Source organism: Artemia sp. Qi Xiang Cuo, chromosome 21 (genome assembly GCF_049724085.1).
Source record: "Artemia sp. Qi Xiang Cuo chromosome 21, ASM4972408v1, whole genome shotgun sequence".
NCBI lineage: Eukaryota > Metazoa > Arthropoda > Branchiopoda > Anostraca > Artemiidae > Artemia > Artemia sp. Qi Xiang Cuo.
This window is the reverse complement of record NC_142814.1, coordinates 35,605,696-35,629,099: the sequence shown is the minus strand read 5'-3', so window position 1 is coordinate 35,629,099 and position 23,404 is coordinate 35,605,696. Positions and strand designations below refer to the sequence as shown.

Below are 23,404 nucleotides of genomic sequence, written 5' to 3'. Positions count from 1 at the left end.
AAAAACCTACTTGCTGGCTAAATTCAATCTCCATTGACCTTCAAAAAGCATTTGAACTTGTTAACCACACTATGTTAGTTGAGAAACTTGTAACTGATTTGAATATTGATTCTTTCCTGGTTAAATTGGTTGCCTCCTTTTCATAGGCAGCGCGCTAGCGCTGCCTAAGTAAAGAACGATGTGGGCCCAATGTGTTGTTTTTTTTTTTTTGGTTCTCCATACCCGGGCACTTCGTATCGAAGGAGTCGGCTTAGAAACGACGGATAGGACACTTCCGATTGCAAATGGGAGTAGAGTGTGCCCTTTTTAATAGTCAAAAATAATTAGATGGCAACTAGCCCCCCCCCCACGCCCATCATTCCCCCAAACACATCCAATAAAAATTTTGAGATAGTTATGTTGTCCAGCATGGTTGTTTTTCAGATGGAAAATATATAGTTGTGAGGGACACTCCCCCTCAACCCTCACGGCGAAAGGGTCAATCTCTGCCATGGGGGCATACCAGGCTTTTATTGAAGGTGTTGTTGTAGAAACTTCAAAACAAGTCCATTCGATTGGAAATTCAAAGGGCTTGTACCCTTTTTAATAGTCGAAAGTGATTGGAGGGCAACTAGCCCCCCCTCACGCCCATCATTCCCCCAAATGCATCCAATCAAAACTTTGAGATAGCCATTTTGTTCAGCGTAGTTGATTTCCAGATAGAAAATATGTTTTGAGGAGGACAGCCCCCCTCAACCCTCAGGGCAAGGGTTTTAAGTTATACCCTTGGGGCATGTTAGGTTTTTATAGAAGGCGTTGTCGTAGAAACTTCATAAAAGGATCATTCAATTGGAAATTAAAAGGACTAGTACACTTTTTATTAGTCTAAAGTGATTGGAGGGCAACTAGCCCCCCCCCCACGCCCATCATTCCCCCAAATACATCCAATCAAAATTTTGAGATAGCCATTTTGTTCAGCATAGTTGATTTCCTGATAGAAAATTTGTTTTTGAGGAGGATACTCCACCACAACCTTTAGGGCAACGGTTTTAAGTTATGCCCTGGGGGCATATAAGGCTTTCATAGAAGGCAATGTCGTAAAAACTTCAAAACAAGCTCATTCGATTGGAAATTCAAAGGGCTAGTGCCCTTTTTAATAGTTGAAAGTGATTGGAGGGCAACTAGCCGCCCCCTCACGCCCATCTTTCCCCCAAACCCATCCAATCAAAATTGTGAGATGACCATTTTGTTCAACGTAGTTGATTTCCAGACAGAAAATAGGTTTTGAGGAGGACACTCCCACACAACCCTCAGGGCAAGGGTTTTGAGTTAAGCCCTGGGGGCATATAAGGCTTTTATAGAAGGCGTTTTCGTAGAAACTTCAATACTGGCTCATTCGACTGGAAATTCAAAGCGCTAGTGCCCTTTTTAATAGTCAAAAGTGATTGGAGGGCAACTAGGCCCCCCACGCCCATCATTCCCCCAAACACATCCAATCAAAATTTTGAGATAGGCATTTTGTCAGCATAGCTGATTTCTAGATAGAAATTATCTTTTTGATGAGGACATCCCCCACAACCCTTAGGGCAAGGGTTTTAAGTTATGCCCTGGGGGGATATAAGGTTTTATAGAAGGCGTTGTTGTAGAAACTTCAACAATGAATGTACAAATGAATGTGAAACTACAACTGAATGTGCATTGTCAGTTTAATATACATATACTGATATTTACTAATCAAAATTGTTAGAATTATTTGATTTATTAAAGTTATAAAAGTAAAAACATTTATATTTTTTCAGTAAAGTGCAAATTTTGTTCTGGCCTTGGAAGGCATAGGGGTTTTGTGCCCAACTTATATTATTTCTGCTCGTTTTCAGTTCGATTCGGTTATTTATTGTAAATTCAGTTCCTTTTGTGTTTCATTTATTTATCGTGCTGATTTTTGGTAATTTCGAGCTTGGTAGATTATTTGATTTTATTTTTGCTCATTTTTTGTTTAATGGAGTTCTTTACTTTTCTTTGAAAAACTTATTTTGTGGAAAAAGTTTTTTTTAAATTAATTATCAAATAGATCACAGGTAGTCAAACATCAAAATCATTATTACAGCCCCCGCCCTGTACACAATGGAGTACCTCAAGGTGCTCTCCTAGGTCCCCTCCTTTTTTCTGTCATGATGAACAGTATCGCTAAGGAATCTCCTGACAGATGGAAATTTGTGGATGACCTAATGGTTGTTGAAACCTGCTACCGAAGCTTAGTAAGTAACCCTATGAGTATTTTCAGTGATATGGCAGATGATGCTGGAGAGTTAGACATGAGAGTAAACCACTCTAAATCTATGATAATGCCAATTTGGTTCCTTAAACCCTCGCCCCTTTTCCTCAACCCTATCCCCCTAGATATTTCTTCCTTTAAATTACTTGGGGTAACAATTTCCTCTAATTTAAAGTGGGATATCAACGTGAAACATATAGTCCATACAGCTAATGCATCCATGTCTCTCCTTAAACTCTTGAATAAATTTAACGTCCCCCCATCAAACAGTTCGTGGTAATGAACTGTAAGTAAGGAGCGACCTGGCTCAATAGTAACTAAAACTGTAAAAAACAAAATTTTGATACTAATAGCTATATCAAAAGAATCAGATTTTAATGCTAATTTCAAATATATAAGTTTCATCAAGTTTTGTTCTACCTATCAACAGTTACGTACCTGAGAATATTTGGCTGATTTACGAAAAAAGGGGGAAAGACTCCCTAAAAGCAATAGAACCTAAATGAAAATCACACCATCATATTCAGCGTATCAGAGAACCCTACTGCTGAGGTTTCAAGCTCCTATCTACAAAAATGTGGAATTTTGCATTTTTTGCCAGAAGAAAGATCACGGATGCGTGTTTATTTATTTTTTTTGTTTTTTTGTTTGTTTTTTTTTCCCCAGGGGTGATCGTATCGACCCAGTGGTTCTAGAATATCATGGCAGGGCTCATTCGAACGGAAATTAAAAGTTCTAGTGCTTTTTTTAAGTTACAAAAAAATGGAGGGCAACTAGGCCCCCTCCCACGCTCATTTTTTCTCAAAGTCACCTGATAAAAATTTTGAGATAGCCATTTTGTTCAGCAGGGTGAAAAATAGCATAACTATGTCTCTTATGCTGACTTAATCCCCCAAAGTTGCCGGGGGGAGGGCTGAAAGTTATGAACTTTACCCAATGTTAACAAATAGTATTTGTTATTGGGAAATATACAGACGTTTTCACGGGGGATTTTTTCTGGTAGTGGGGGGGAGGGGGTCGGAGGTTATGTGGGAGGATCTTTCCATGAACGAAGTTTTCATGGGGGAAGGGACACTGCTATGAAGAGGGCGCCGGATTTCCTAGCATTATTTAAAAAAAGATCAGAAATTATATATATAAAAAAAACAAGTTTTTCAACTGAAAATAAGGAGCAACATCAAAACTTAAAACGACAGAAAACATTACGTATATGACTGGGTTCACCTCCTAGTCAATACCTCGCTCTTTAAGCCAAATATTATTTAGTGCTTCCATAAGAGCTATTTATTCTATTTAGCGGCATTTATGATTAAAGGGTCATTTTTAAAGAATTAGAACAAAACTTCAACTTTAACCTAAAGAGCAAGGTATTGACTAGGAGGCAAACCCTCTAATATACGTGTTGACAATTTATGAATATAGAAGTTCGTTACAAAAATGTGGAATTTCCATTTTTTGCCAGAAGAAAGATCACGGATGCGTGTTTATTTGTTGTTTTTTTTTTTTTTCCGAGGGGTAATCGTATTGACCCAGTGGTCCTAGAATATAGTAGGAGGGCTCATTGGAACGGAAATTAAAAGTTCTAGTGCCCTTTTTAAGCGACCAAAAAAAAATGGAGGGCAACTAGGCCCCCTCCCACGCTAATTTTTTCCCAAAGTCACCCGATCAAAATTTTAAGATAGCCATATTGTTCAGCATAGTTGAAAATTTAATAAATATGTCTTTTAGGATGGCTTAATTCCTCAGAGCACCTAGGAGAAGAGCTTCAAGTTATGAACTTTGCCTATTGTTTTTATGCAATATTGGTTTTTAGGACGTACAAAAGAGTTTTCAGGAAGGATTCCATTGGTGGGGGGCGGGAGGAGGGGGTTACTCGGGAGAATCTGTCCGTGGAGGATGTTTCTTTGGGGTAAGGGACATTTTTATGAAGGGGGCGCCGGATTTCCAAGCATTATTTAAAAAACGATCAGAAATTAAATTTTTAAAAAACAAGTTTTTTTAACTGAAAGTAAGAAGCAACATTATAACTTAAAACGAACAGAAATTATTACGTATATGAGGGGGTTTGCCCCCAAGTCAATAGCTCACTCTTTACGCTACAGTTTTTTTTTTAGTGCTTTCAAAAGAGCTATCTATTCTAATTAAACGGCCTTTGTGATTCAGGGGTTTGTGAATTAAACAAAATTTTAACTTTTAACTTAAAGAGCGTGGTATTGACTAAGGGCAGAACCCCATCATATACGTAAAAACATATACGTAATAAAAAAAAAACAATAAAAAAAAACAAGCGATATGGCTCAATAGTATTCGAAACTTTTAAAAACGGAATTTTGATGTCAATAAATGTATCAAAAGAATGGGCTTATAATACTGATTCTAAATATATAAATTTTATTAAGTTTAGTATTACTCATCAAAGGCTATGAGCCTGCGAAAATTTATCTGATTTTTTAAAGAGGGGGGAAACATCCCCTACAAGTGAAAGAATTTTAATGAAAATCACACCGTCAGATTCAGCGTATCAGAAAACCCTATTACATAGGTTTCAAGCTCATATCTGCAAAAATCTGCAACTTTGAATTTTTTGCCAGAAGAAAAATATACGGATATAGAAATTCGTTACGTAAGTTAATTTGTAAATTACGTCAGAACCAAATTTAGAGACAGCTTTTTAGCAAACGAAAAGTGAATTTTGTATGCAAATTTTTTTTACTTATTCAATGACGGTGAGCCAAAATAAAAGCTGCATTAACTAAAAAAACGATCAGAAATTAAATAAAAAAAAAACAAGTTTTTTAAACTGAAATTAAGGAGCGACATTAAAATTTAAAACGAACAGAAATTATTCCGTATATGAAAGGGGCTGTCCGCTCTTCAACACCTCGCTCTTTACGCTAAAGTTTCACTTTCTCACAACTATATTTTTGTTAAACAATAAAAAACTTTAGCGTAAAGAGCGAGGCGTTGAGGAGGGGACAGCCCCTTTCATATACGGAATAATTTCTGTTCGTTTTAAGTTTTAATGTCGCTCCTTACTTTCAGTTTAAAAAAACTTTTTTTTGTATTTAATCCCATTAAGGATCTATACTTTCTTTGTCCGCCCGCATCTTGAATATGCTTGTCCAGTTTGGCATCCTGGCATCTCCAGTGATGAATCAGAAAAGAAATTGAATCCATTCAAAAAGGAGCCCTAAGAATAATTTTTAAAGAAGCTATGGTACCATATTCACTTCTTCTAAAAAAAGGCCAAGGTGGAAAATCTTGAGCAAAGGAGAGTGCCTCTGTTGTGCCTCTGTTTTGCAAAAAATCCAATAATAAACCTCGCTCGGAAAACATTTTCCCCAAAGGACACTCCCCATCCAGACACTGCCTGCCATGTACTGTTTCTGAACATTGTCCCCTTCATTACTGATCAAACAAACAACTTTTTTTTTTTTTTTTTTTTTTTTTTTTTTTTTTTTTTTGTACTAGTGATACCCAAGTTTGTGTCCGTTTGGTTCTTTTGTTCCCTCTCCCTTGTTTGTATGTTCTCTTTTAAACCTTTTTAACACTATTTTTATCTCAATCTTTTTTTTGGTTCTGTTTTAGTTTTTACCTTTTTAACTTTCTTACATTTGATTTTTTTTTACTAATGAATGGCTTTGCCTTTATGATATTGTTGTTTTTGGCATTGTTTAGCCAGTTTTTTAGTTGTTGTGCTATTTTTATGACTTCGAAATGCGAATTCGGCCCTTAGGGGCTTGTGATAGTCATTTTTTGAAATAAATATCTTATCTCTTTTCTCTTGGCAGTTTTTATTGCGTAGTGAAATTTGTTGGCAGATTTTGTCTGAAAATGCAAGTGCTTTTGCTATCCCCAAATTTTAGGGGATTTTCCCAAAAGTCTCTGTCTTCCCAAAGAAATCAGTTCTCCAAAAAATCACCTTTAGCCCAGGGTTGCAATTTCTAGTGATTAATCTCTAGAGAGTATCCATCCCTATTGACTTTCACTTTACTTGACATGATTTTTTCATTACTTTCTAAAATTTTTGTCTCAATTATTTACTACCCATTAAAAACCAGGGTGTAAGCCTAGGAAACTAGCTGAACATAAGGACACTTGTTAAAAAACAGTTCTTACTTCATAATATGCAGAATAATCAGAGTTAACACATTTTGCATGGGGAGAATCTTTATCTTCAGTTCTTTCCTTGTATTTCCAGTTTTTCTCTCACATTCCTAAATATTTGTGTCTATTCTCTAAGTCTTGAAAAACATTTATAAACAAATGCCCAACACCCTCTATTCCAACCTGACCTAATTTATCACTATTTATCTATTGACATTTGATGCGTGGATATAATTATATAGAACTGATGGTGTTTAATTACATAGATAGTTTTTGAAAATGGAAAAATACAGTCAAATCCATGTTTATTTTTCAAAATTTGTTCTAAAAAACTGTACAACAATGAAAGAAGTGAAGATAAAGGTTCCCTATGCAAAATGTGTTAGCCGTGATTATTCTGCATATTAACAAGTTAGAATTGTTTTTTTAACATGTCTCCTTATCTTCAGGTAGGGTCCTAGGCTTATACCAAAACCAGACAAAGATCATTGAAATATAACCTTTCTTCTTTGAAGCTATACAAGGCAATTGCAAGACCAGTTCTTGACTTTGGAACCTGTCTTGCTAATCTTTTTTTACAAAGTTGATATGCAGTTGATTGAAGGTTTACAAAGGAGGGCCACCAAGTGCATCTCTGGACTTGGCTAAAAATCATATAGTGAAAGGCTATCTTACCTAAAGCTCCCATCTTTGACTTTTCATTGCAAGTGCAGCGACATGTTACTCATATATAAATTTGTCAACCAACCCTTAACAAGCTCTTTACTCAGTTATCCAACAAAAGACAAACATAAGGTCATTCTAAGAAGCTTCATAAGCCCAGAGTTAACTGTAGAATTCGACAAGACTTTTTTAGCCAAAGGGTCATCAGCTATTGGAACTGTTTAAGCAAGGATACAGTGTCTTCAATATCAGCTGAAGTTTTTAAAAGGAGGCTCAATAAAGAATGGGAAGCCAAACCTTCAGGATACTGGAGCTGTCCGTCATCTGTGTCTCATAAATAGTGATTAATATGTATGTATATACGAAAGAGATGGGCTAGTATGCTGATGCTGCTTGTTATACCCAACCAATCTGCATACTCTATCAGAAATTGATTTTGCCTATCTTGCATTGATCATGCCTATCTGTGGCCACTGTTACCAAGTGGGCTTAAATTGCATTCATCCTAGCACACTCATAGTTGGAAAGCATGTCACTAGGCCATAAAAATAGTCACAACCCTGTTTTTTTTGTTTCATGTAAAGTTTTTAACTACCATCTCAACAACAGATCCAAAATTGGACCTTATTTGTTCTGAAGTGCAAATTAAGGTTAGTAAAAGCATAATTTTCATATGATGGTAACATTTCATCAAAAATTATCTTGTGAGTCATGGTAAAGAATTAAGGGATGGTGCAATGAGGGTTATTTTAAAAGCTGGATTGCAAGTTTTAATTTTGTTTTCTTGTACTATCCTGTTTTATTTCAAAGGTCTGAAAATATAAGGGAGTTAGAATGAAAAGTCATTCTAAAATGAAAAAGGTATATTTTACATGGCCAATATAAAATCAAATAGGTATGGTACCTATGCAGAGAGGGGGGTGGGCATTTCATGGTACATTTGTAGATATTTTCATTGCTGTGCTATGAATTAGGTGAACATAGTAATTGAAGCCTTTTTTATGGTCTTTTCAAATGTAATAGCTGTTTTACTTGGAAACTAAATGGACCCTTTAAGATGATACCATTTTCTCTTATTTTTGGCTGTAGAAAAAGATTAAAACATTGGTTAAAAACTTACTATTTGATTATAATTTCATTTAGTTGAAGTTATATAATCCAGAGCTATTGATTCAACAGGATCCAATTGAAGAAACAATTTACAAATCTTTTGAAAATTGCCATATTTACTTTAAGTCATTTACTTTTAGTATCTTGTTTAAAACCATGTACACATAAACTGAACCAACTGTGATAAAATCAAGAAACAGAAAAGCTTGTGGGAAATATATGATTTGGGTTACATATTTGAGTGTCATGGAGGGGGTTAAGTATATTGGAGCTTCACTCAGAATGTGTTAGCTACAATTCTTCAGCATATTATGAAGTAAAAAATGTTTCCTTATAATGTATCCTTCTCAACAGCCCCAATTCTAGGCTTCTACCAAGTGGTTGGTGTAAGACAGGTAATTTAAGCTCCTTGGAATGAATTCAGAGCCTAAAATATCTCATTGGAAGGTGTTTCTAAGCGCCTATCTCTACTCCTTCCATTCCTCCCTTCCTAAGGCTTAGGAAACTGCATAAAGATACATCCAGCTGTTATAATCTTTGGGGAAAATAATTTTTTTCTGTAATTTTAGTGTGAGTCTGATTTTCTTTTACTCTAGGTTTTGGACATAATAATTAATATTAAATGCGTAAAAATTGAATGTGTGATAGATTAAAGGAATTGATCTTTTTGCCAGGAATCTTCACTGTCCAAAATTTCATTAAATTATGGTTCATTTGGTATGTAAAAATTTAGTACTTTTCTTTTTCCCTTGAGAATTTTATTTTTCATACCTTTTATCTTCAAATGTATTCCCTCCTTCTCCCATCACCATTGCTATTCTGGTGCCTTCCCCCCTAAAATATTGTTGGCAGACGTCCATGCTTTATTAAGTGGTTCAACTGCAGTTTAGGATCTTTTTATGGCCTGAGAAAGCTGTTAAATAGGTGAATAAAATTTTACAGAATAGATATTCTACTCAAATTAATTGGCAATTTGTTTAAATACCTAGGCCTACCTTCACAACCTCCAATGCTTAAACAGTTATTAACCCTGTATGAAGACTAATCCTGAGATAGAAACAATAGAATTAAAACAATTACGGTAGAATGGAATTTCCCATTCAAAACTCTTCCTAAATACAATCTTCATATCATCAGTATTGCACCCCCTCCCCCCTTTACCCCTTCTAATGAGGCAAAATTAAGCTATTGACTATTTTCAATGTCAGGGAATACATGATTAAACAGAGGCAATCCCAAAAATATGATTCACAAAAAATTGCATATTATAGGCAAAACTAAAAATTTGGTTATTAGTACCAGATTGTTTTCTTGTGAAGTTTTATGTTACAGTATTTTGGACTTATTTCTCATGAACTGTTGGTCTTTATCTCTCATGAACTGTTGGTCTTTATTTATTTCTGCTACCTGATATCCATGTTTGAATATTTATCAAAAAGTTTGTGATAATGAAATGTTAGTAAGGAGAAACTCAACCCAACCGGATTTGTCCTATTTATAGCAAGCGCGATTTAAGGTAAGAGAACTTTGGAAAAAATGGCACTTAACCATGAATAAAAAGTTTTCATTTTCCCAGAAAAGGCCTAGGAATCATTATTTTGAACCAAATGAGAACATAGTGCAATGAAAGCACACATTTATTGATTTTATGTTATGCTTTTCTTGTATGGGTGAGCTTCTAATACAACCCAAAGTTTGTTCCTATTCACCTGACTATATCTGAGTGAAAGCTAATAATTGAAATCAATAAGTAAGTTTTAAACAAGACAGAAATCAGTAACACTATGTCTGTGTACAGGTAGTTGTAAAATAGATTCAAGCACCATGGTATCAAACAGTTCGTGGTAACAAACTGTAAGTAAGAAGCAACCCGGCTCAATGGTAACCGAAACTGTAGAAAACGGAATTTTGATACCAATAGATACATCAAAAGAATCAGATTTTAATTCTGATTTCAAATGTATAAGTTTCATCAAGTTTAGTCCAACCCATCAAAAGTTATGCGCCTGAGAAAATTTGCCTGATTTTGAAAAAAGGGGTAAACACCCCCAAAAAGTTATGGAGCCGTAATGAAAATCACACCATCAGATTCAGCGCATCAGAAAACCCTACTGCGGAGGTTTCAAGCTTTTATCTACAAAAATGTGGAATTTTGCATTTTTTGCCAGAAGAAAGATCATGGATGCGTGTTTATTTGTTTGTTTGTTTGTTTGTTTTTTGTTTTTTGTTTTCCCCAGGGGTGATCGCATCAACCCAATTTGCACAGAACATAATAAGAGGACTTTATCGAACAGAAATTAAAAGTTCTAGTACCCTTTGTAAGTGACAAAAAAATGGAGGACGACTAGACCCCCTGACACGCTATTTCTTTCTCAAAGTCATCCCATCAAAATTTTGAGATATCCATTTTGTTCAGCATGGTCGATAATATGATAACTATGTCTTTTAGGATGACCTAATCCCGCGAAGTCCCCGGGGGAGGGCTGAAAGTTATGAACTTTACCCAATGTTAACATATAGTATTGGTTATTGGGAAGTATACAGACGTTTTCAGTGGGTATTTTTTCTGGTCGTGGGGGGGGGGGGAGTGGGTCGGGGGCTATGTGGGAGGATCTTACAAAGAAGGAATTTTTAATGGGAGAAGGGACATTGCTATTAAGGGGGCGCCGGGTTTCCCAGCATTATTTAAAAAAAGATCAGAAATTATATATAAAAAAAAACAAGTTTTTTAACTGACAGAAAGGAGCAACATTAAAACTTAAAACGACAGAAAACATTACGTATATGATTGGGTTCATCCCCTAGTCAATACCTCGCTCTTTAAGCCAAAGATTATTTAGTACTTTCATAAGAGCTATTTATTCTAATTAACGGCATTTGTGATTAAGGGGTCATTTTTAAGGAATTGGAACAAAATTGGAACTTTAGCTTAAATAGCAAGGTATTGACTAGGGGGCGAACCCTCTAATATACGTATTGAAAATATAAGAATATAGAGGTTCGTTACGTAAGTTAATTCGTAAGCTACGTATATTTATTACTAATAAAAACGTTCGTAAATAAAATTAAACAGGTTTCGAGAAACCCATTTAACCAAATAAAAGTAAAATTAATATTCATTTTTTTTTTTTATTCATGTACGGTGAGCCAAAATCAAAACCTGCATTAATTCAAAAACGTTCAAAAATTAAACAAAAAAAACTAGTTTTTTTAAAACTGAAAGTAAGGAACTACGTTAAAACTTAAAACGAAAAGAAATTATTCTGTATATGAAAGGGGCTGTCCCCTCCTCAACGCCTCGCTCTTTACGCTAAAGTTTGAATTTCTCACAACTCTATTTTTTTTAAACAATGAAAAACTTTAGCGTAAAGAGCGCGGTGTTGAGGAGTGGACAGCCCCTTTCTTATACAGAATAATCTCTGTTCGTTTTAAGTTTTAACGTCGTTCCTTACTTTCAAGTTAAAAAAACTTGTTTTTTTTTTGTTTAATCATATAAAGAACAGTGTGGAAGTGCCAAAAAATTGAATATTTTCAGTTTCATTAGTTCTTTGGCCACACTTATGCTATGATCAAAGTTGAAAGAAAGAATTCTTAAATTTTCATATATTGCAGGTCGTTCAACAAAATATGTAACATGCGGATCTGTTATCAAGCTACTGAATCTTTCCTATAAAGTTCGGCTACATTCACATGATGTTAAGTATGGATCTGGGAGTGGTCAACAATCCATAACTGGTACAGATGTAAAGGAGGATGTCAATTCTCATTGGACCATCAAAGGACCTGTTAATAAAACATGCACAAGGGGGTATAATTTCTATTTTTCTTTTGTTACTTAAGGCTTTGAAAAAGGACTGGATTATACCCTCATATAGTAGAAAATATTAGGCCTGTTTTTTTCACTCATCAATGTGCTAAGATCTTACATCTTTTGTCAGAAAACGCTTAAAAGTTAAATCTTTGAACTAAAATCTTACATCTTTCGTCGTTTTGTGCAAACGTCTTTCATCATTCTGCTCTGATCAGCGGTCTGAGAACAATGATGAGTATATCATCAAAGTTCTCTCATCATTGTTCTATATGGCAAAACAGTGGCGGTCTTCACACTTTTTGCTAACATCAGTGAGCTGTAAGATCTTAGAAGAAAGATGAGTTTAAAAACGATAATCTTTGCAGAAAGATGTAAGATCTTAGTGCTAAAAAACGGGCCTATTCTCTGTGGATATACATTTGTCATATAATGTTCAAGAATGTCCAAATTCAAATGCTTGCATGACTGTACAAAACCCATTGTAGTTTATGGTAGATCTAATGCCAAATATTTACAAGCAATTGATTCCTTGACAGGTAGCTCTCATGCTAAAACGCCAGGATGGAGATAAATGTCCCTGAATGCAATTATGGTTACTAAAACGCTAAATACTAAAATACCATTGATTGCGTTGGCTCGTCCGTTTTTGCGTATTTTGGGTGGATAATTTGTGCAGAAGGACGCAATAGCAAACAAACAAGAGGCCGAATTGGTACCAGCGGGATTTGAATCCTTAAACTGCTGGGAATAGGTGATTTGAGTATTGCACTTCCCACATTCTGTCTACCTCGAATATTGTTAAGTGAAAAATTAACACGGATGAAGTGAGCCTACTCCATCAAAAAGTGACATTCAAGGATAGACTAAGTTTAATTTAAAAGTTAAACTCACCATCAAAGTATTTCTGGACATTTTAACCATCATACATATCTAGCTTGCTAGAAGCAGTGTTGCCGACTCATAACACGTGAGAACAGCATTGCCAGCATAATGCGGCCAAACAAACTTTTCGAGAGCCCAAAAAATGTGACAAATCATTGTGCAACATGTGATGAGAACTTGCATGAGGGTTCATGTGCTCTGAACTGTGATGGCTGTGGCCTCTGGATATGCATTGACTGTCTAGAAATGTCGGAGGCAGAGTACTCTCTACTGACTAAAATGACGCGATGAGTTGGCTGTGAGTGGAAATGCCCACTTTGCAAAAGTAACCCTCAAGTGGCGAGTGGGGCATCTTTGAACGATATTCAGAAGATCATGGATAAGAATCTCGAACCATTCCGGTCTGCTCTTAGTGCTGTAAAGGAACTGGACACTAAAGTTAAGGATGCAGTGAAAGAAGCGTTTGCCGAACTAAGAGACCAGCTAACCACTGATATCGATAACCGCTTTAGTGGTGTTGAAAGTTGGTTGGCTTCTATTGAACAGTGCACCTCATTCGACCAGGCAGCAGTTCAGAGATTGGTCGAGTCGGAGATTCGGACATTGAAAAATGATCTTGAGGTGCAGCTTGAAACTAAAGTTAGACACGTGATTGCAGACGACAGGGACCGGCAGCGCCAGAAGCTTAATATTGTCGTCTTCGGTGTCCCCCTCAGACAAGCGATGAACTGTACATCAAGAGATACCTTGCGAGTGATTATGGGCTGCCAAATGTGAGCATCTCAAATGTCCGTCGTCTGAGTAATCTGCAAACCCAAGGACAAGCTGCAACCACCAGCACCGGTAACAAGCCTGTTCCTATAATGTTCTCGGTCCCTGATTTTAAGACTAAGAAACAAATCCTTCAAAAGTCTTATGAAAGAAAAGGGTCAGATACAATCCAGTTCCGTAATGATGTCTCAAAGACTGACCGTCAGAAAAGAGCAAAATAATACGAGGAGTTGCAGGCCAAACAAGCACAAGACAAAACCAATTTGGTTATCTGAGGCACCGCTATAGTTCCAAAAAACGTGCCGACTCGTATAGTCCTGCCGGCTGCACTGGAACTCTAGAAGATATACCAAGTGAAGTAACTTATGTAAATAGTCAGTTAGATGGTAGTGAATTTCAAAGTACAGTGCATGCAAGTGATAATTATAATGATACAAACCCAGAGACTTCTATGTCTTCTTATGGACTTAGTACAGATGCAGGCAACAGTCATTGCAAGAAAATTACTGGACTTAGTGTGGGGTTTAGCAATGTTGATTGCCTAACCTCGAAATTTCAGGAGGTCAGATGTGTCCTCTCCGCAAATGAGGCTGATATTTATGTGTTCTGTGAGATTAAACCAAAGCGAACCTCCCTACCCCTGATAGAATCCCAGATACAGATTTCCGGATACAGACTGATGACAAACTTATTGACGGATGGTGGCAGAGGAATAGCCATATATGTACGAGAAACGATTCAGGTAGGCACTATTGATATTAAGTCAGAATATGAGCCATGTGTAGAACAAATTTTGATATCTATTAACCTACCTGTGGGTCCCATTATACTTGGTTGTTTTTACAGAAGTCCCACCTCGACAAGTCTGGAGAACTCACTCTCGGCTATATGCCGGTCTATTGATGGTGCTGCTCAAAAGTGTAAGAATCTAGTCATAGTCGGCGACTTTAACTTACCTATGATTGAGTGGACTGAGGGGTACGGCCACACAAGTAATGCGGTTACGCAGTCTTTTCTTGACTGCTTAGAAGCACACTCACTGTTCCAGGCAGTGACATTCCCGACCAGATATCGAGAGGGACAGAATCCTTCACTCCTTGATCTCGTTTTGGTAAATGATCCTGAGTCACTCATTGATATAGAATCGCAACCCCCATTTGGAAATAGTGATCACATAGCTATAAAAAGCCGATTTCAATTGTACCCACAGACATCAAATCTAACCAGACATTTGTATACAAACTACAGTCAAATCAGGCGTGAACTCTGTCAGTGCGATTGGTCATTTGTCGAAACGATGGAGGTAGAGGACACGTGGGAGAAAATGAAAAATATGTTGTTAGACACCGTCAGTAGAAATACAACTCCCACGTGGAGACCAAAACCGAAAACTCTTCCCTTTATGACCAGAGAAATGAAAAGTGCAAGGAACAAGAAGAAGAAACTGTCGAAGCTCATAAATCAGGACCCCCACAGAACGGACAACCTGGTAAAGTTCAAAGCCGCAAGGAACAAAGTTCGAGCCCTGTCCAGAGAACTGATAGATAAATATGAGGAGGCCATTGCAGCACCCTCAAAAACCAATCCCAAGAAGTTCTGGAATTATGCCTCAGCACATAAGCCTGGTAGACACACGGTTTTGGAGCTGTTTTGTAATGGAGCCCAGTCAAATAACCCCCAAGAAATTGCTGATGCCTTGAACCTCCAATTTACATCAGTCTTCACACCCGCAGACAAAGCCTCCCTGCCAACCCCACCATGCTACAAAATCACCACTCAAATATTACCAATAAGAGTGGATCAGGCTGAGCTCGAATCTCGGCTTATAAAGCTTAATCCAAATAAGTCTGTTGGGCCTGATGGCATACATCCACGACTCTTAAAGGAAGCTCATTCCCAACTAGCAAGACCCCTCTCAAGACTCGTCCAGAAATCTATTGACACTAAAGTCATACCATTGGACTGGAAAGTAGCCCATATCTCGCCAATACATAAAGGAGGAGACAAGAGCAAATCTTGCAGTTGTCGGCCAATCAGTATTACGTCTGCTGTTGGAAAAATCCTAGAAGGTATTGTCATCACTGCCATACTTACACATTTGATCACAAATAACCATCTATCAAAACAACAACATGGTTTCCAACCAGGCAGATCAGTCAAAACCAATCTGATTGACTCATATAATTACATAACTGAGCTCCTCGATCAAGGTCTCCCAGTGGATATGGTCTTGCTAGACTTTGCTAAAGCCTTCGAAAAAGTCTGCCATCGAAGGCTTCATTTGAAACTGAAGGCAATTGGAATTCAAGAGGAAGTGGTGGACTGGATCATGTCTTTCCTAAAGGGAAGAAAGCAGCAGGTCAGAGTTTTTGGTGAAGGTGGCTGAGCTTACTACTCCGAAATAGCTGAGGTCTTAAGCGGGGTTCCTCAAGGAACAGTTTTGGGACCTACACTCTTCAATGTATATATTAATGACGCTCCAAGAACCGTTACAAGCAAGCTTAGCCTGTACGCCAACAACTCAAAGCTCATTGGTCCTGTCGGAACTCAGCAAGGTGTGACCTCAATACAGTCAGATCTTGACATCTTTGGTGAATGGGCCAAGATATGGGGCCTAGATTTTAATGTTAAAAAGTGCAAGGTTCTCCATTTTGGAAGAAATAACCCATGATGGCAATACTTAATGTCAGTAAATGCCGGTGTGAGACAGCCACTCTCTGAGAGTCCCTCTGAAAGAGATCTGGGGGTCGTTGTAGACGAAGACCTTAATTTCAACTGCCACACCCGAGCTGCAGTAGCAAAGGCAAACCAAACTCTCGGTCTCATCAAACGTACAATGACAAGTAGATCCCCTGCAATAATCACAAAACTTTACAAGAGCCTGGTGAGACCGAGATTAGAATTTGGAATGTGTGTCGCCACACCAATTAATAACACAGACCAGATGGCTCTCGAGTCTGTCCAAAGACGGGCGTCAAAATGCGTAAAGGGGCTCAGAGACAAAGAGTATGAATGCTGACTGCAGAGCCTCAAGCTACCAACTCTGACATACTGTCGGCAAAGAGGTGATATGATAATGACCTACAAACTGCTCAAGTCTGACGACAAGGACCTCTTTCAGCCTGCCCAGTTGTCAAGAACCTGGGGTCATTCAGCGAAGCTTTTTCAGAAGCGTGCTAATACAAGCAAGAGGAACCATTTTTTCTCCAACCGCATCCTAAGCCCCTGGAACAATCTGAGCGAAACGACAGTGAGTTCACCATCTGTTGACAGTTTCAAAGCCAATCTCGATAAGGAATGGGAAACCAAACTATGGCTCACACAATGGGATGAAGCTGATGTCCCGTGGCCCTATCATCACTAACTGGCGTGCACTGGACTCGTCCATATCGCTAGCAAGTGCGATTTAAGGTAATTTTTAAGGTAATCAGATCTTCCCCCTGCCCCCTTTAAGACATCTTCTGACCCTACAGCCTTGGCCTTGTGTGTTAATGGCTGAAATACTTCATAAACTTTATTTGTGTATTGAATTTAATTTTTTTCTTAGTATTGTTATTGTTAAAGTTACTGTTTTCAGTATTATAGTGTATCAATTTTTATGTATAGATTATAGATTAGAAATGAAATATTAACTGTAAACTTGGCAGAATCATTGAGCACTTCAGGTTTCGTCCATTGGGAATAGAGGATGCCAAACTCACTGCAGGATGATTGTATGTAAATATAGCCATACATGCAAAGCATTATTATTGCTTAAAAAGGGCTAAGTACTGTGCTTTTTTGCTGTTTGGACAAAATTGCCCGTATACCCCTGGAAATATGGGCCTCTTAGATAAATGTGTCCATGTTCACTTTTTTAAATAAATAAATTCCTTTTTTGCATGACAAGACAAAAAGAGAAAATCACAAGACAAAAAACAACAAAACAACAGGTGAACCTTCTACTTTGTCAGTAGAAGGAACAAAAGCAACTTTGTGTGTCCATGAGAGCAAATAAAATTGTTTATATAAACTCTGTGGTGAATCACGGAGTATCAATTGTATGTATATTTTTTTTTAACTTTAGATTATATTTATTATAGTTTTGATTTTAGATTTTATAGTTTAATTTCGGATTTGATTTTTTCTCTTTTAGTTGGTTATGTTTTAGATTATTTTTATATTTAGCACTGAAGAGGCCTAGTTTTATACAGGCGAAATATTTGTCGTTTTCTTATCTTTTCTTCCTACTGGCTGTAGACCTATGGTTTTTTGTTGTTGTTTTTCTTGAGACTTTTTTCTCTTTATCTTGTCATGGCTGGCCAGTTAAGCTTTAGATATTTTATTTTTTGCTTGAAAATTCCTTTTTTACGTTTTGTTTTATTGTGTTTATGCAGCTGATAAGCCTAATTCATATGTTCAGTTTAGAAATGTTTTGACATTCTTCAGTTAAAGTACTTGGTGGATTATTAACTTATCATGCTCAGAAATGAATAATCTGATAACAAGGATTAATTATCTGAAAATTGAATAATCAATAGAAAAATTTTACTAACTAAAAAGGCAAAACATTAATAAATCAAAATTACTAAAATAAAGAAAGAGTAGCCGAGGAAGCAGCACAAAAAGGAAACACAAAAATAATGTATAGGCTCGCTAACGAAATAATAGGAAAGCTGCCTAACAGACCTAGTCATATGAGAGATAAGAATGAAGAAGTTCTCACAGAACCTCAAACAATTTACAGAATCTAACACTTGAAGATATAGCGAAAACGGGTACGGTATATGATTTTAAAACAAAGCAGTGGACAAAAAAAAACAATAAACTTTGAATAATAAAGAAATCCATCAACAGTAAAAAATGAATTAAGCTAAATTAAACAAAATATATAAAGGAAAGGAAAACAACGAACAAACATCGAATCTTAATAGCTTCCAACAACACCATGCAAAGAGCACGAATACGCACAACAACAAAAATTTTAAAATTATTAATCTAAAAAAGAACAAAACTATTTAGCTCAAAAACTAATTAGAGGTGGGTATCTCACTTTGAAAATGTTTCAAATCGACCAGCAGACTATGAAAGCAAAATTGGTCAAAACCTTCCTGAACCTAAATATTGATTAGAATCCTCCCACATTGGCAGAAATACTTGTGGCAGAGAAGAGGCTCAAAATGGAAGATTGCTTGGTGAAGACTCCACAACTTCAGTGATGGTTAAGAGAGAGAAAAAAGAGTTTTATTAAAAGAAATAAAACACATTAACAGCAAAACCCAAAGTTTATAAAACTTGTATGGGCAGGCATCACCCTTTACGAAACCCTACATACACAATTACTACCAGCCTTCCTTAGCCCCCCCCCCCCGCACACACAAAAATTACGAAACGATAAATAATAATAAAATAAATAAAAATAAACAAAATGAATTAATTTTTAATAAATTTCACGACCTAACTGGATACCAAAGACACAAAATTAAAAATCATTCTTCTATTCAATCCTCTCGTCGCCCTCCTAAAAAAAAATATCACAGTCACTCGAGAAAATCAATGATCAATGCATCAATGGCTTCCTGTATAGATAACACTAACTAGCTGTATAGATTAGCTTGGCAATTTAAAAAAGTGTCAGGAGATTGGACTAAAGACGTAATTGTAAAGATTTTCAAGAAAAGCAACATACTTGTCTCAATATCTGGCAGGGAACAAACCTGATGTACCTAAGTGAGGCAGTGGCTCTCATCATACTTAAGAGACAGAAAAAAACACTTTATTTTTCTTGAGAGAAGAGCAATATAGCTTTCATTCTGGTAGTTCTTGCTTAAACCTCATTTTTATTCTAAGAACCATCCATAAAAGAAGCAAATGAGTGGTCCAGCCAGATCTAGATGCTTGTCATTGACTTCGGAAAGGCCTTTGATTCAGTTGACAGTGACACTGTCTGGGAAATCATGCGGTGCTATGGTATCCCCAAGAAAGTAATAAGCCTGACCATTGGCTTCTTGAAAACACTGAGTGCTGTGTTAAGGCAGATATTAGGACTATTGGATATTTGGAAATAATGTCAGAAGTGTGGCGAGAATGTGTTTTTTCACTGTTCCTGTTTGTCAGCCATATTGCAGGAATGACAGCTATACGGGCGTCGAGAGAGAGAGAGAGAGACCAAGAAATATGCTCAGATACACATACAAGTGTATCTCAACGCATGTGTACATCACTCAAACCCTAGTGAGAAGATTTTCCTGCTGCAGCTACCATGTAAAACATATTCAGAGGCTTCATTTACACCCTAAGCGTTATAGATGGCCAAGGAGGAGCTGAGTTCTCAGTAAATAAGTAGCAATAAAATTCCCATAAATATGTTGTCCATTCTTATGAGGAAATAGTAGAATCCTCAACACTTCGTCCTATATTTGGATTTTCTGCTTTTATAGACTTTTTTTATCTTGGAATAATTAGCCTCATTTATTTCTTGTTTTTGTAACATTTTGTCAAGACAAAAATCACAAAAAAGAGAGAAACCGAGGACAATAACATCCAGTTAAAAACAGAAGACAAAAAGTCCAAAGGGCAATATAAAACCAAACCTTAAAACAGACTCTGAAATTAAAATAAAGACCCTTTCAAAGCAACGATGAAAGGCTAACCGAATAAAAAATACAGTACTGAATGGCATTTCACAATTTCATTTTATGTAAACATAAAATTTATATTTTCTATCCACAAAATTATATTTCGCAACCTAATAGAGTCTCTGATAATACCCTACCTGGGAAGCGATTAGCCTTCAAGTATGCTTTACATTAACTGAAATTGTGAAATGCCATTTTGTATTGTATTTTTTATTCAGATACCCTTTCATGGGTCCTTATTTTGTTTCAGTGTTTATTTTGAGTTTGGTTTTTATATTGTCCTTTGGACTTTTATCTGTATTTTTTTAATATTATTATTTTGCACTAAGGACGGTTGACTGGAGGTTTCAACCGAAATATTTGCAAAATTTGGTCTTCTGTTTTTCACTGGCTGTTATTGTCCTCGTTTCTCTCTTATTTGCGATTTTTTGTTTTTTCATGATTAGCCAGTGTGGTCTCTGAAATTATTTGTAACATTTTGCTGCCAAGTAATCGGTACTATATAATCAAAACGAGTCATCGTCTTTTTGTGCTACATATTTTGTGTTGCCTGGCAAATCAAAAGTGCCTTGGATTTTGCTAGCCCTTTGCCTAGGTTAAACAACGAATTTTACACCAAATATGGTCCCGATAGAGTAACCATCTTGGGGAAACAGCTCTAAATAGACTCCTAGCTTCAAGGCAAGGTCCTTTTAAAGGAATTTTTCCTAAAGTAATTTTTCTATCTGAATGAGAATGAGATAAGTGATATTCCTAAATGTGCATCAATTGGCAGAGAAAACACGACCCCTCACTTTTGTCCAAGCAACTGAATGTACCAAGAACAGTGAAGATGAAATCTGATTGTCTGAATTAGTAAAGTAAAAGCTTGCAGAACAATACATATATTTAAAATGTCATTAAAACTCGAAACTTCAATATTTAGCAATCATGACCGCTGCAATGTTCTGCAATTTTGGTATCTGTAGGAGTAAAGAAAACATAAAAAAAGAAGAAAGACAGGTAAATATCAACAAAAAATAAATTCCAAAACATATGGCATCAAACAACCAGTGAAAAACAGAAGAAAAAATTATGAAAATATTTCGGTTGAAAACTTCGGTTGAGTCCTCAGTGCAAAATAATAATAATAAAAAATACAGATAAAAGTCCAAAGGACAATATAAAAACCAAACTCAAAATAAACACTGAAACTAAATAAGTGAGTTCTTTGGTCGAACTCACTCCTTGAATTAGCAATTCCCTTACTGTCAGAGAAATAGTTTTTCGACTGTGATTTTCAAAATGTGTATTACTATGTTGATCCCGTTCCCCAGACATAAATCGCGTAATGGTACTTACACAATCTAAAGTTATACTCTGCATTTCTATGAATATGGAATACTTTTCTTAAGCTCTTGGCAATTATACTTCAAAAAAGGAAGTCCATTCTTTCAACACAAGGAAGCCTGTTTCAAGTAATTGATTTAACAATATAGGATTATCATTTTCGTGTCTCTCATTCAGGTATTTCTCATTCAGCTCAAAATGTCTCTCATTCAGCTCAAAATTGTTTGAGGTTCTGTGAGAACTTCTTCATTCTTATCTCTCATATGACTAGGTCTGTTAGGCAGCTTTCCTATTATTTCGTTAGCGAGCATATTTTAACGAAATGCATCCGATAGAAATTTTGAGATAGCGATTTGTTCAAAAAATAATCCGAAGATCAGATAACAAGGCCTTTGAGGTTGACACAACCCCCCAGACTCTGGGGCAAGGGTTGTTAGTTAGGTCTCTGGTTCATGTAGTTTTTTAGAAGGCTCATTCAGTTGGAATTGTGCAGTTCTAGTTCCCTTTTAAGAGTCAAAAGTGATTGAGAGCAATTAGCCCCCCTCCTTTCCCTGACATCCTATTTTCCCAAAACGCATCCAATCTGAATTGTGAAAATGCCATTTTGTTCATAATAGTCCAAAGAGCTTATAACGATGTCTTAAAGATAGGCGTAACCTCCCAGAGCCTAGGGGCAAGGGTTGTAAGTTATGCCCTGGGGTATATAAATTATTTGTGGAATGGGTGGTCGTATATGCTTCAAATTGGATGGGCCTTATTTGATTGAAAGTTGGAACTTCTAGTGCCTTTTTTTAATAGCCAAAAGGGAAAGGAGGGCAACTATTCCCTCCCTAAGCCTATCATTCCCCAAAACATATCTGATAAAAATAGTCGTCGTGATCCCAGATCATAATATTGCTCCTTTCTCTCTGGATGGAATAATATTTTGTAAAACCTGACAATCCTTCTGTAACTGTAGGGAACCAGTTGAGTGGAAATCAGCTATCTGACTTTATTTTCTATATATTTTATGGCTGTCAATGCGATAGTAGTCCTTTACTCTGTTTCAACGTTATATTATATGTACATATTAGTTCTTTATTCAAAGTGATGAAGAAATAACTATCATAGAATACCCCCTCTCCCCTTGGAAACAGCTTCAAATGGATGGCTAGCATTTCTTCTTCAATAAAATGAAAGCAAGCTGTTTTCCTACTATTGCTTATTTGTTATACGGGTTCATTGATTTGAAAATGAGCCACTGACGTATCAATGGTGTTTTTGTAAAAATTCACAATCAGCTTCGTATTTTAGGGAACCAGTGAAGTGTGGGATGACCATCCGCCTTCAACACTTAGCTACATCCAGGTTGCTTCATTCTCATCATTTTGTATCACCACTTTCAAGCAATCAAGAAGTGTCAGCCTTTGGGGAAGGAGGTGAGTTTTTTTTCGTAATTTAGTACGACTGCCTGCTTAAAGATAATTTAGATTGCTCTATGGCAATACAGTGTATAAGTATGAGCATAAAAATGATTAAATGCTGTCATAAAGACGTTCAAGTGTAATGGCTTTCACTTGGAACAGGCGTGGTTTGATTTATTTGGTAATAACCTAGAGCGTGTTGTAAAAAAAATTCGATTTTTTTCCTTTTTTTCTTTTTTACAAGGTGTTTTCCAAAAATAAATTTATTGTTCTTTTATTACTGATATAAAAATAAATTTCTATTTGGTATTGGCCTTAAAACTACCAAATAATCCCCTTGAAGATATGAACAATTATTCCACGTCAGTTTTAAGTAAATAAGGAAGAAATTAAATAAAAAAGGTGAGAATGAGTTTGTAATGTACTAATAATGCACACATCTTACCAAACTCACATT

At 36.4% G+C, this 23,404-nt stretch overlaps 1 protein-coding gene across 1 annotated transcript in view; it reads left to right on the top strand.

Moving 5' to 3' along the window:
• Nucleotides 1-23,404, top strand: part of LOC148939490 (stromal cell-derived factor 2) — a 64,744-nt gene that overhangs the window by 17,737 nt on the left and 23,603 nt on the right. Inside the window, exons 2-3 of the mRNA XM_089107188.1 lie at nt 11,747-11,942; nt 22,838-22,962. Of these exons, the coding sequence (XP_088963314.1) occupies nt 11,747-11,942; nt 22,838-22,962 (321 nt within the window). The remainder of the gene's footprint in view (nt 1-11,746; nt 11,943-22,837; nt 22,963-23,404) is intronic.